Source organism: Thamnophis elegans, chromosome 10 (assembly GCF_009769535.1).
Source record: "Thamnophis elegans isolate rThaEle1 chromosome 10, rThaEle1.pri, whole genome shotgun sequence".
NCBI classification, from domain to species: domain Eukaryota; kingdom Metazoa; phylum Chordata; class Lepidosauria; order Squamata; family Colubridae; genus Thamnophis; species Thamnophis elegans.
This window is the reverse complement of record NC_045550.1, coordinates 14703729-14718811: the sequence shown is the minus strand read 5'-3', so window position 1 is coordinate 14718811 and position 15083 is coordinate 14703729. Positions and strand designations below refer to the sequence as shown.

The window sequence follows — 15083 nt, the reverse complement described above, 5'->3', positions numbered from 1 at the left end:
GGAAACTTAGCTCAACAATGTAATAATGAAAATGAAAAACAAATACACATTTAAAATACAGCCAACACTTTTATTTAAAAATCTGAAATGGCAACTGACTAAAAAGACACTTGTATAATAATTTGTTTTTTAAAAAAGCTAGGAACATAATAACAATTCTACAGTTATTTAAAAGAAAGCTTTGGATCTGATTTGAATTGCTGTTTTAGCTGACACCATCAGCCATGGTACTTTGGTTGAGACACACAACTTTATGGTCTGAAGTGACCTATTTGAACTGAGTGGAGTAAATGAGTCAGTTGCTACTCCTCTAGTACCTTTTCTATTGATGCTTCTAGTTGTCAGGGCTTCAGAGTTTGGAGGCATTTTAACTCACTCTCACTCTAACACAGGGCTGTCAAACGCATGTCATCATGGTGGCGTCATGTGGCATATCGGGACTTTTTCCCTCTTTGCTAAACTGGGTGGATACATGGCCAGCACATGATGCACCTGATCCACGGGCTGGGAGTTTGACAGCCCTGCTCTAACACATTGATATTTGCTTACCCTAACATGTGATACAGACATCATAAAACACTGTTTACTGGCCCTGAAAGCACATATACAAGAGCAGTCTTAGGTTTCATTAATTAACTACCTGCCTCTCTTCAACTGGTTGGATCCAAGGTACTTTTTAAAAACAGTCCTGCAACCCCTTAAGTCTGCATGTTGTGTATAAAATGTCATTCTCATATACTAATACACAGCCTTAGATAACCTTAGATGGCTACCTTAGATGGCAACCCTAAAAGATATTTTTACTTGCATATGACCTTAAACACCTGTAGCATTTACATTTGTGGTCATTCAGGGTATGAAAGAACCACACAGCGCTACAAACAACAGTTGAACAGTTGAAGCTGCTAGGGATTTATTTCTGCTGCTAATCTCGACTTTCCACCCACTTTTTCAGACTACTTCCTGATGTAATCCAACAAGAGGGATTTGAGCTTTAGATGCCTAAGAATAAATATATGATAAGCCAGTCAAGTCCTTAGATGGATTCTTAGAATTGAAATTGTATACACATATGAGCAAAGGGCTTCTGATGGATGGAGCAGCCCATATATTTAGTTCGGAAGAGAAAGAGCTCTGGCTAAGATGCTGTAAAATAATCCAGGGTAGAGCAGTAGGATTGTCACTGACTTAATGAATGCTAACCAATCAGTATAGAAACATCTATCAATATAAATATTATCTAAAGCAATGGTGTCCAACTTTAGCAACTTTAAGACCTGTGGTTGTCTGGGGAATTCTAAGCATTGAAATCCACAATGTTGCCAAAGTTGGACACTCCTGATCTAAAGTCTTGATATTTTCTTTGTGATAAATGATGCTTTTGTTTCCAAGGCAATGCAATGCTGTTGGCCCATCATAATGGGAAACGTGATGTCTGGAATTCCTGCAACAAGCAAATAATTAATGTGGCACATCTATTGCACAGTATCATGATTGTCTGGAATGGTGCTCAGATATCAAAATCCCACTAAATCGTTTCAGTACTTTCCTGACAGTAGCTTCCTAGCAATGATGTTTTCTGTTCATATATCATGAAAAATTATTCCTATTCAAGAATAAAATATAGAATCTGGTATATTTGGTGAAGAATCCATTCTAACTTTAAATGAGAATTTCTGTTGTATTTTCCTGAACTTAATAGCATTTGGTTTTTCTGTATCGAATTATACAGGGTGGAAAGGCCATACTGGTGTAATAAAATTATTTAATAAAATAAATGGCATGTTCAAATCCATGGATCATATAAGGTCATTATGCTGAGCAATAGATCACCTAATCTGAAATTAGGGCATCTGAATAAAGTTGGTTTGCCAGCTGAACTTTTGAACTTGAGCGCCTAACACTTTCTCCTGTGGATGTTGTGTTTGCCAGAACAGCTGCATTTAATTGGAATTCTACAGAAGTATTATTCAAATTTGCTTCATTGGTGAAGAACACTTCTCTCCTAAAGAAATGGCTGATGCGAAGCTCAACTTTACCTCTTCTGTCTCCTATCATGCCTTGGTATGCTACAGAAATATTAAACAGGTCCAACTAAAAGTCATTTTAACGACAAATCCTAGACTGTACAGTGATAAAACACCATACTAAAAGTAGACAAAAGCTTCCTTATATACAGCAACAGTTTCAGGATACCAGTAAGGTTAGAAGTACTGTTTCCATTTGGGTTATCTGTCCTAGCTACACAGTGCAAGTCTGCTAAAAGGAGTAACAGCCTTAGTCTAAGGAAGTTCATACTGGCATCTGGCCAAGGTTCATTGTTTCTTCCAGACAGTATGATACAGTTCCCCACTTGCCATGCTTTCTTCATCTGGACATTTTTGCTACTGGCAGTAGGCTTCTGTAGTCCACAAAGAACCAATCTGAATCTTCAGTCTTTTCTTGAGGCTAGGATTTCCTAACTAGCACCTTTCTTTTCCCATTCCTGCAAAGAAAAAAGGGAGTGCTTAATAGCTAGTGAATTTGCCATTAGTTTATGTAGTGTTTTTGTTTATTTTATTTCTGCACATAATCTACAGATCTGATATTTCCTCGTGATCTCCCATCCAGATGCTACTACCAATTCCAATGACCTACCAAACCTGGAATGCCAAGTGGTGGCACAGTGGTTAGAGTGTAGTACTACAGGCTACTTCAGCTGACTGCAGTTCTGCAGTTCGGCAGTTCAAATTTCACCGGCTCAAGGTTGACTCACCCTTCCATCCTTCAGAGGTGGGTAAAATGAGGACCCAGATTGTGGGGGGCAATAGGCTGGCTCTGTAAAACCGCTTAGAGAGGGCTGTAAAGCACTGTAAAGCGGTATATAAGTCTAAGTGCTATTGCTATTGCTATTATTTTGCTACATAATTCCAGATGCCTTACCTTTGCTTTCTGCAAAACTGTTCCTTTCCCTGTGACCATGACAGATAAAGGACGGTTTTTTAATGCCACTGCTGAATTGACAGGTGAATTTTCTGAGTTATTCGTAGGATTAGCAACTTTCATCTATATTTAGGGGGGGAAAAGAAAATAGTGATCACACAAACTTTACTATTTTAAATTAAATTTTGTCAGTTGCATATCAGAGTTCATGGAATCTTCAGGTTGAGGATATGTGGAGTGTGGAAGTATAAATTAATGTTGCATTCGGTCTTGGCAATTTATGGAAACAACCAATTCTGGTGTTGGGCTTTCATGTAGCAAGAATGAAGCTAGAATTCTTTCTAATTTTGGCCGAAGTACTAATGAGCCATATGGGTACTGTATGTCTTACAATATCAGTGAAGCAAGAGATCTTCTTGTGAATTGAAGGCCTACACTATTAACTATTGTGTTTTTTTAAAGTATGAGAAAAGATTCAGTCACAGAACTCTTGCCTTACACATACAGGTGAAACTTGAAAAATTAGAATATTGTGCAAAAGTTCATTTATTTCAGTAATGCAACTTAAAAGGTGAAACTAATATATGAGATAAGATTCAATACATGCAAAGCAAGATAGTTCAAGCTGTGATTTGTCATAATTGTGATGATTATGGCATACAGCTCATTAAAAGCCCAAATCCACCATCTCAGAAAATTAGAATATTACATGCATCAATAAAACAAGGATTGTACATAGAACAATATTGGACCTCTGAAAAGTATAAGCATGCATATGTACTCAGAACTTGGTTTGGGCCCCTCTCATCTTTCTCTTGGCAATGCCCCATAGATTGAGAGCAACTTTTGCCAAAAGCACTAAAACGTGGTTCAATGACCATGGGATTACTGGGCTTGATTGGCCTCTCCATTCTTCCTCCATACTCAGGGTCCTTGGTTTCCAAATGAGATGCAAAAATTGCTCTCATCAGAAAAGAGGACTTTGGATCACTGAGCAACAGGACTTTGGACCACTGTGTTTCATTAAGACCTGGGTCAATGCACCTCTCTACCAGGAGATTTTGGAGCACTTCATGCTTCCTTCTGCAGACGAGCTTTATGGGGATGCTGACATCATTTTCCAGCTGCCCACACTGCCAAAAGCACCAAAACCTGGTTCAATGACCGTGGGATTACTGTGCTTGATTGGCAAGCAAACTTGCCTGACCTGAACCTCATAGAGAATCTATGGGGCATTGCCAAGAGAAAGATGAGAGACATGAGACCGAACAATGCAGAAGAGCTGAAGGCCGCTATTGAAGCATCCTTGTCTTCCATAACACCTCAGCAGTGCCACAGGCTGATAGCTTCCATGCCACGCCACATTGAAGTAGTAATTGCTGTAAAAGGGACCCAAATCAAGTACTGAGTACATATGCATGCTTATACTTTTCAGAGGTCCGATATTGTTTTATGTACAATCCTTGTTTTATTGATTGCATGTAATATTCTAATTTTCTGAGATGGTAGATTTGGGGTTTTCATGAACTGTGCGCCATAATAATCACAATTATGATAAATCATGGCTTGAACTATCTTGCTTTGCATGTAATGAGTCTTATCTCATATATTAGTTTCACCTTTTAAGTTGCATTACTGAAATAAATAAACTTTTACAAGATATTCTAATTTTTTTGAGTTTCACCTGTATATGAACAAGTTGCTAACAGGGCATCTTACTGCTTCTCAAAGTAACAGGCTACATACTTTGGGACTTGTGTTTTCCATCTGTGTGGTATCCACTGTGGTGCCAAGTGTAACTGGACCAGACTCCGCTTTCCTGAGATTCTCTTTTGTTTCAACAAGTCTTAGTTCCAAGTCAACACGCTGATCTTCTTTTCTCTTACATTCTTCTTCTATCTCTTTTAGCTTCTGTTCCATTGTAGACAACTTAGTCTTATCTGCCAAGGGAAGAATAGGGATATAGAAAAAGTAATCAATTCCCTGTCTGTCTGTCTATCCTTAAGATCTATCTTATCTATCTATGCCTCCATGGTTTTCTTTTCTGTATCTTATCCTTTCCTTCCCTTCAATTTTTTGTGTGTTATAGGACAAAAATTAAAATAATTGACATTACAGGCAATAGGACACTCTAGGCAAAGCCTTTTTACATGATAGGAATATATGGCAAGGATGGTCTTTAAGGCATCCAAATCTTAAAGCATTTACAGTTTTTAAGCAACTTGAACAGATTCTAGAAAATCAAACTAGGAGTGCAGATTAGCAAAATAGATGTAAAGTATTCTAAATGCTTTCTTCCAGTTATTATATTGACTTCACCTTATTCCCTCAATCACTTTTCATGGGCACTCTTAGTTTAGACCATTACACACTTCCAAGAGGGAAAAGTTAGGGACAAAACCGTGGACAAAAGAAGAGCTACGTATCAAATGAATCAAAATAGCATATCTGTTATTCTCTAGAAGATTATATGAAACTTTTCTTCTGAAAAAGCAACATCAAAAAGGGCACAAGCCTGCTGGTAACTCAGCCATCATCCAGCAGCCTCATCAAAAACAATCACATCACTTAATGTTAAAATGATTTCCTGTTTTACGCCAAGCACCAGGGAATGAAAATAAGACGAGCAATGGAAGTTTACCTGAGCAGTTCATCATCATCTCTTTCAGTTCCCTTTTCTCTTTTCGAAGCTTTGTCAGATGAGAGCGGATTTCTTCTTTGTCTTTCTCCAAACGGTCTCTCTCCTCTGAATATCGCTTCGCTTCCGCCTCAGTTCTGTTCTTGCCTAGTTTTGTTTCTACAGGGGCTGTGAATTTAGTTACACTCGCTTAGTGCAGGAATCTTTCCCAGTGACAGAAACACTAATGCAATGGTTGAATACAATTGAAAAAAAGCGTGGCAGCATATCTACATTTATCTTCTGAGCTACTTGAAGTGCTCAGATAAAAAAAAAAACATCTGACTTGACTACAAAAGCCGACTGTAACCATGAGGTAGAAGAATTCTGTCCTAGTCTGTTGTCATGTGGGAAGGAGAAAGCCAGTAAATTAAGAAGGTAATAATAAAATATGTCCCAAATTAGGCTGCTGTTCACTAAATCCTCGCTAGCAATTAGCCAATAGATCTACAGCAGGTTTATGACTTAACAAAGTGTGGCCATAAATAGAGATGATCCAACTGCATAATAAAAACGTGAACTAAATAGATACTATTGATGTTGCCATACTTACCTGGATTCATCACTTTGGGCTTTTCTGTTTTTTCCTTTGGTGCAGCCATAATCACAGTGGGGTCACTCTGAGGAAATATAATTTGCTGCTGTTGTGTCTGGATTTTTACTGTACCTGTCCATGGAGGTGGTACTTCATCTATGTCTGGAGGCCTCTGTTCGAGAAATAAGATGAGAAGAGCCCATTTGGTCTAGTGGTTAAGGCATCAGAAACCAGGAGACTGAGTTCTAGTCCTGCTCTAAGCATTAAAGCCAGCTGAATGTGAGGCAGTCGCTCTCTTTCAACCCAACCCGCGTCACCTTCCCTTACTATATATACTATACTTCCCTATATTATAGGGAAACTGGGAGGGGAAAGTAGTACAGGTATGATTGTACAGAAAATTTATTAAAATGAGTTAAGAACAGAGCTAATTCTAGGAATAAAACTGTCTTTCTTTAAACAAGGAACAAAATCTTTGGCGATTCTATAGATGCAGCACATTGCTGGGTCTGTAAAAATGCATTGAAAGCCTTGGATTTGTGAAAAAGAAAAGCTTTGAATCTAGCAAGGTTATGGGTTAATCATGACAACCAGGATTGTTACACAGGATGTAAATAGTATAATGGGTAGCCCTTGGTTAATGTTTAAGGTTAACGTTGAGTGGCATTGAGAGTTATTTACATCCACTCTTTAAAGTTATGGCAGTTGTAATACCCGCACAGTTGTAATACCTGCACAGTCACATGATCAATATTCAGACAGTTGGCAGCCCACCTGCATTTACACCTGCAGGGACACTTCAATTCCCCCGCCTGCCTATTTCCCTTCAATCTCTGCATTTTTGGTCACCCTGAATAGCAGCACTCCTGGGAAGCAATGGTGGATCCAGTGGCACTGGGACTAAAGTAGAAGCCTGAGACCTTCAGCAGTCGCAACTGGATGTCACTGCCCCCAAGCTTCAGCTCTGGTGCTGCTTGTGCTGCTGATGGTGCCCAACACAGAGCCCCAGCTGCCCAATTGACCGTGGCTGTCTTCTTCCTTCTGCTATTGAGGAGCACCTAGCTCGTTCCTATGAAAGGCAGCTGCTGGTTGCACAAGGCCTTCTCCCCAAGACTGCACACCCATTTGCCAAATCATGTACACCCCTCTCACGATGCTTTAGCATGGTGGAATTAGCCTTCTGAAGCATCATGAGAAGAGCGCATATGATTTGGAGAAGGGCAGGTACCATCTTCTTGTGAGTTTGTCTCACAAGTGTTCAAGAGGAGGCAGTATCTTACCCTGCCCAGGCTTGGGGTTAGGCAGAATATCTTAGATCTCATCTAGCAACCAGTGGGATTCAGTTAATGAAAGATGCAGGCTGATGGGTTTTCCATTGCCAAATCAATGTGCTTTATGACCAGATAGCTTAGCAACAGAAAGTATGGTCCCAATTATCATCATAACCTGAGACTACCTGTATAAGCTTTACATACAGAAGCTTGTACTAGCTTTACTTCTGATAATACTATGGGCTGATCTTACTATGATCTGACTCAGTGCTTCAAAATTTCACATTGCTACAAAGGCTCCAAGCCCGCCTTCTACTGATGCTAGCTCTTTGTAACATGTACAACACCCTTTACTGTAAGTAACCCCTTTCAAACTAGGGAAAAGGACAGTAGTTTGGTTTTTCCTCTCTTTCCCCTCAGGATCATCTCATCTGTTTCATTTCATCTGTTTTGTCCCATATCCATTTCAGAACTTCCTGGAAAGGATAGAATATTATTTGTCCCCTTCACATGAGATTAGATTGTTCTGTCGCTGACAGTGGCTATCCAAAGCCTTAAGCAGATGCATTTCCCATTACTTGCTATCTTTGCATTTCAATTTCCATCATTCCAGATGGCCATACGATTAAAAAATATAGGGAACTGCAGACCCAGCATGTGTGGAATGTGTCAGTCTAGAGAAGGGTATTGTAAGAATACATAAAACTTTATTGCTCTATAGTACCTGCTCTGGAATTTCCATTGCACTTCTGTTTAGTTCTGGCTCTTTTTGCACCATGGCTGAGTCTTTCTCAAAATCCACCGAACTCTTGCTCATAGATCTTTGTAAAGGTGGAGACACTGAAGGAGTAGACTGACCCTGCTTTGAGCCAGCTCCAGGCAACAAGGATTTCACTGGAGTGAGGTCTAGATAGACTCTGTCTTGTTCCCCTTCACATTTACTTCCATTTGGAGACACAGCATCCTGTAAAACATGTTCAAAATAGTAATTTCACTTAAAAAAGAATATTCTGCTTAGAATAAGAAGTGTCTATTTGACAATGTGAATTCAACACCATTACACCTTGTTTAGTAATGTGGATTTACATTCAATGAATTTATAATAGCAATCCAGCACAATTTTCTTTAAATATTACTGACAAAAAAAAATCACTTTGCAATCCTCCCTCTCCAAAACTCAGTGATTGCTGCTTTAGAATGATAAACAAACTAGCCAATTCTGCAAAAATCTCACCATGGTAGCCTCTGGAATGTCCACATCATCATAGAGTTCTTCTTGGTTCCCCATTCTCTTTGGCAGGTTGTCAATGTAAGTGTTGGGTTCAGAGTGCTTTCTTTGCATTAAGCTGAAAGGCACGAAAGCAAACATGCTATCATAGAGTTCCACACACCATGAGCAGTGATAGCTGTTAAATCCTGATAGTTGCTGTCTATCTTCGGATGTGGCCACTGCACCTGACTTCCATCTTCTACCAGACAGCCAAGTCTGTGCAGTCCAATGAAGCAGTTACCATGTAAGAGCCCAATGAAGCAGTATGCAAAAAAAACCCCAAAACACTGGTTCCTATCAGCAAGAGGCCAAGTATGTCACACACCTGTGTAATCATGCAACAATGGGTCCACTACAGTTTTCCAAGAATTTTAATTTTGATTCCAAATGTTTCTCTCAAAATATTTGGTAGGCTTTAGGTTGGAAAGTTTAAAAAAATGGGTGGCTATAGAAATCAAATAAATAAACGAGATAAACACGATTGTATTTCAGATAAATACAACAATTTGCATCTTCATTCATTTGTTTTCCCCATATATTTTCCTTAAAACGGTAGGAAAATAGGATTTTCTCCCTATCCAATCTCTCTTTTTAGGGGTGGAATCTTCATTCAAAGGTTGCCTTTTGGGGACATAATCTGGAAATAATCATTCAGATATTTTTCTTACTTTTTCTTTATTATAGCAGTTTCATCTGAATGTGTCATATATGGGATATATTTACATAGTAGTGTTTATTCTTTTCCAACTGTTTCTTTGTACAAGTAGTAATAATCCTATTAAAATTTGCACTGATTATTTTTCAATTTAAAAGAAAATCTCAAACTCTTATTTAGCAGAATCAATAAATATGCTACTAAACCACCAAAAGGAAGCAGATTCTGAATACTAGCATAAGTAACTTACAATAATGAGTTTTTTGCTGCAGAGACAATGCAGGAAATTCTGTCAGCATCAACATAATCATAAGTAAGTTCCTCAGGATCCGTTTTAGAGCCAGATTCTGACAAAAGGACACCAAGCCAATGGCCCATTTCTTCAGAAGACTTTGTCTATTAAATAAATAAAAATAGAACCAACCATTATAGCTATAGTTCAAACCTCTTCTAATCAGCGGTTTAAATCTCTAATCAGTGGTCTCTACAAATCCAATGGCTTGGATCTAAAGAAAAATTGGAAGTAAGCAGAAGAAAAAACAAATTTTGTACCTTTCTCCAGTCAGCCATGTCTCAATAATATTTTCTGTAGACTCAAACTATTTGACTAAATAGAGTGAGCACACAATTTTGCTCATTGTTCAAAGAGTCCTTACTTAAGAAAGAACAGGGTTTGGATGGGAGAAAAAAACTTAGGAAATTATGTTCTGCCCAAATCTCACGGAAAGGAATCATTCATGCTTGAAATTCAATGATTCACAGACCCATATAAACATTTAATTATTTAAATATTTGTGAAAATTCTAGATTCAAGGTAGGATTTGTCCTGAATAATAAGTGAGAGTTTAGCTGCTCAGGGGAAAAAATATGCCAGAATTTCAAAAAAACATTTCATCTAAAGATCTTTCTCTTTTCCCCCAGAAGATGGCACCAATTTGATTTTCTAAACATTTCTGTATCAGATGGGTACTAAAATAAATACTGAAATTTGGTGGTGAAACATGAAGGAAAGCGTCACATGCTACCTCTACAATCAAGAAAAAAAAATGCAGTAACATGCAACATGATACCGACACCAGCTTTCTGTATTTGTATTCTGATATCAGATGTCATGCATAAGTAACAGGGTTTGTGTGAGCCTATGGGATGCCTATGGAAAATACTCAGTAAGCACTATGAAAAATCTATGAAAAATGATTTTATAATTTCTAGTTGCCTTGAACTAAACTGCTGTATCCATATGGTACCTTAACTTTGTGAATGAAACTAGTTAGAAATAACTGTTGAAGTCGTCCTTATTCTGGCTCCACCATACTCAGCAATTTGACTGCTAAAAACAAAACAATACTCAGAGACTCTGGCAATCCTACCCTTGGCTGAAAACATTCCTCCCACTACAAAATGTAGGAAATTTGTCACATTTTCCTCCTCCTACTCAAATGTTGCTGATGTCAGAGAATCTAAGATTAGCAATAAACAAAGAAAAAACAACAACTCTGAGTGAAAGTAATAGAGGTAAGCAACTTGTTTTTCAAATCAACTTTTCTTCCAGGAGAAATTAAATGTAACTGAAGGGAGATTATAGGAGATTAAGATTGCATTTTATTACTTGTTTATTCAAAAAAAGGAAGTTACAAGATTAGAATTAGAAGATAAAATTTGAATTTACACTGTACATCCCCATATATAATGTAGATACTATTATACTTGGAGCAGAGGTCTAGAAAGGGAGGGAATGAATATTGCTGACAGTATTCAAATTGTTTTAATATAAACCATGTACATAAAGTAAAGCTGCACCGGCTAACTACCTATTATATATCTTGCAATCTGTGCACAGCCTCCAAACCTTGGCCTAATTTTAGATACTCCCACAGTTGTTTTACTTTCTTGTTCTTTTTTTATCCTTCCCTCCAGCATTCTTGAGCTCACAATATCATTCCTTATAAATTTAAGTATTTTGTTTCCTATGTGTGTTTGTAGGGTAAGAGAGTGAGTAAGAGAGAGAATATGCCATTTGGAAGAGGAGCTAGGGTGGAAACAGCCAACATGGAGAAAAGAAGTGAGGCCCTCAGCCTGAACTTTTTAGAAAATTAAAAACAACAACTAAAAAGTGAATAGTGGGAGGTAGAACAAAAGGTTCTGGGCAAGGAATCATTTGAAACAGATTCATATTTATTTATTTTTGAATGCACATTGACTTATTGAACTATAAAACTGCTGATATAGTGCTCAACATATTTTTTTTCCTCACAGATCTAACAAGAAGTATTATTTTAGGCATTGCCAAATATAGAGAGGAAATATATATGTCCAATCAATGAAAAAAGCTTAAGATTTCTATAGACTTTAAAAGTAGGGTCATCTAGTGATGACCCTACTTTCAATCAATCAATGAACCCAGAAAACAAGAAAGAAAAGGGGAGAATAAGAAAAAAGGACACAAAGTCTTGCTTACTGTAAATTTCGACCCTGTTGTTATACCAGCATCATAACCCAGACATTTTCTTCAAAGAATAGTCCTTAAAGGGAAAAATGGTTCTATACTGCTGGGCCCTGCATCTCTGTCTGGGAACTCAAATATTGAGGACTTATTGCTAGTGTTATTTTACTGCTGTTTAAAATTACTCTATAGTTGCTATTTTAATTATAGTGCTTCACCTAAAATTACAGGTATTATTTTCTCACTATAAATTACCTTCTGGATTAATTTGCCTGAAATGTAAGGAAAACAAATTAAAAGTTCAGTTTGCTCTCTCTCTCACTCTTGTGCTTTCTGTATTATGTTTGTATGCTACTCAATCAAATAATCTGTGGATAGGTAACATAAGTTATATAAATTGGCTCTATGCGAAGAAAGGAAGCTTTAATTTGGTTCCAACACAGCATTGTGATAGATTGCCATGAATAGCTACTAAACTGTGTTTACCAGCTTCTGGAGAGAATGACATCCCATACCTCTAACATGGCCAATTCTTCACCCTTGTGCAGGATACGAAATGAATAGACGTGGTCAGGACTTGGGTCGGGGATGATTTCACATCCCACCAAGTTCAAAGCTGGTTGAGCTGCCTTGTTTCTGTTTTTGTCCTGGTAGAAGTGGAGCTGGCCATCCTTCACATGGCACCAGTAGGATTTCCATTGGCTGTTCACCAGTACATTTAAATATGCTGTGAAGAAAGAAATGCTGTTTTCATAATATGTTCTTTCTTAATGGAGCCCAGAATACTTTTTCAATACCCTCTAAAGATGATCTGTTGTCAGTGGGTAAGAATAGGCTAATATACATAATTTTATTGTTCTAGGCAGAGTGCTAAATTAAGAGATCTCTAATATTGCTTCCAACCCTACAACACAATGAATATGTTAGCCACGCCACCATACAAGCTGAGATCCAAATTCTGATATTTAAAAGCACCTATTGTAACTAATTAATTGATAAAACCACAGCCATCACCATCCACTGTCCAACCTCCAACCAAATACAACCCATGCTATATAAATAAGTTATCACTCAATGGTCAAAATTGGATTACATTTTGAGCAAAAATAACATCAAGAAGAATCCTAGAATGACTCTCAGCATTGTCCCAAAGGTATTGCTATACCTTCTATGGATTTTTACAAGATCTAAAAGAGCACTGGAAGCATGATTTCTATTATTTTCAAGTCACAGTGGCTATACTATAGTTCTTTTCTGCATCATTCTCTAGGATTGTCTTCCCTGCAGGTAGCAGAAATTCAAGGATGTGCATTTCTTAAAAGTTACTTACTGCAGGTATCCAAAGATCTTTCTGTATTGTCCATGGAGGAAGACTTCTTTCTCCCAAGATTCATCAGGTTGCTAAATTTTAATCCAGGTGTGCATTTCTTCTTAGCTAAAGTTTTAAAAGCTACATATTAAATTTTGTTGCTGAAGAAAATGATTATTATAAAATGGGATGCAATTTCATATGTGACCCATCTTCACAACAGTATGAAGAATACTTGAATACCCAAACCAGTTTTAGATAATCCAAGATTTTAAAAAACAAGCAAGGTGTTTTGCTATTTTCTGAATGTGAAGCTTGTTTCTTACAGGGGCCATAAGGAACCAGACATTTTCCTTCTTGGAAATACTTGAAGGAATGCAAAGAGTTACAGAAATGATAATCTACTTATGTGCCTGAAGATATTTAGCTGTTCTTGACTGAGTGATATTGCCTTGATAATTATGAAATATGCACTTGTAGAGGCAAGTATTCAAAAAGGGAGGTATGAAACGTACACTTGTGTTGTTGGAAAAAATGCCTCCTATTTTAAGTCAGCTTGGAACAAAACAAAGCTTGTTTTTCATACCATTTCTTTCCTGCTGTCACTGGAACCATTGTAAGGTAGGTTGGATAGGACGTAAGTAACAGCACTGCACACCAAATGTGTAGGTTGTCCTTTTTAACCTACTAAAAATATGCTGATGTGACTGTTGACACATGCTTATAACTTTCTGCTGGGATTGCATAGGTTCTCCCTCAAAGTTGTATGAAAGTATCACCTAGCAGCTCTTGAGCCGGCAGAAAAGTATTCTAGCAAGTATTCTGCTGCCCCTATTGACAACAGGAATGTCAAACCCGGTCGCATCATGGGATGTATCGTCAAATATCAGGATTGGTTTTGCTCTTGTGGAGCTGGGATGGGCATGGCCTGGATGGGCTGTATCTGGTCCAGTTTCACACCTCTGTGCTACAATAATGAGGTCATGAATTGGCGAGGTCCTTGTTTATGGTGGCCAAAGTAGGGAACAGAAATAGTGGGTCCTGCAAATTTATCTCCCACCCATTAAGTATTTAACCTTCTGTTACCCTTACTGATCCCCATAGGATAGGATGGGCCAAGTTTAGTAGGATTAGCAACTAGTGGCAGGGTCTCCATCCAGAGAGACTTTACTCCACACAACTTTTTCTGCCTGTTAGTTATTCTCAAGCTATATCTGGGTTCTAAAATATTGAAAGATAATAGCACAGAGGAGGAGCACAGGGGTAATATTTGATAGCTGTTCAGCAGGATATTTTGCGTGCAGAAATAATGCTCTTTTGAAACAGCATTAATCCTTATTTAAAACAAAAAAACATCAGCAAATCATAGTTTAAAAGCACAGAGGGACATGCGGAATGAAGTGGGAGAACTTAGCTAGAACTGCAAGAGAACAACAGTACATGCAGTAAATGACCAGAAGTCCAGTTCTAACCTCAGAATTAGCAAAACCAGGAAGTAGCTGGGGGATGATCATGCAGAACCTACATGCCAGAGTAGACTTCTTGAATTTTGTTATTTTGTTTTACCATAGTCACCAAACAGTTACCATAGTATTTAGTGTCACCAAAGTCAGAATGAAGTAAACAGCGAGATTGTCTCTCCCAACACAGCATAAGTCATTGTGGAACTACTACTGTATAAGCTGCCAATTACCTCCAATAGACCGATTAGATCCCACAGATTAGGCCTCCTCCTAATTCCATCCACTGGCCAATGCCGACTGGCGACCACCCGGAGGAGGGCCTTCTCTGCGGCTGCTCTGGCCCTCTGGAACGAGCTCCCCATGGAGATTCGGACCCTCACCACCCTCCAGGCTTTCCGCAAAGCCCTTAAAACCTGGCTGTTCCAACAGGCCTGGGGCTGATGAGTTCCTGTCCCAGCTCGAATGATGTGTCTTTTGAGTTATTGTGGTATTGTTTGTCTATGTCTTTTTTTCCCTATTTGTATCCCCTATCCCCACC

General features: G+C 38.2%; 1 protein-coding gene across 1 annotated transcript in view; it reads right to left on the bottom strand.

Annotated features, from left to right (window-relative positions):
* Positions 1-74: 74 nt before the first annotated feature.
* The window catches only part of AFAP1L2 (actin filament associated protein 1 like 2), a 97752-nt gene continuing 82743 nt past the window's right edge, over positions 75-15083 (bottom strand). The window contains exons 10-19 of the mRNA XM_032225872.1: positions 13104-13208; positions 12289-12500; positions 9581-9726; positions 8640-8751; positions 8130-8369; positions 6153-6306; positions 5564-5728; positions 4669-4862; positions 2923-3045; positions 75-2485 (exon numbers count right to left, since the gene is read on the bottom strand). Coding sequence (XP_032081763.1) covers positions 2459-2485; positions 2923-3045; positions 4669-4862; positions 5564-5728; positions 6153-6306; positions 8130-8369; positions 8640-8751; positions 9581-9726; positions 12289-12500; positions 13104-13208 — 1478 coding nt within the window. The 3' untranslated portion in view covers positions 75-2458. The remainder of the gene's footprint in view (positions 2486-2922; positions 3046-4668; positions 4863-5563; positions 5729-6152; positions 6307-8129; positions 8370-8639; positions 8752-9580; positions 9727-12288; positions 12501-13103; positions 13209-15083) is intronic.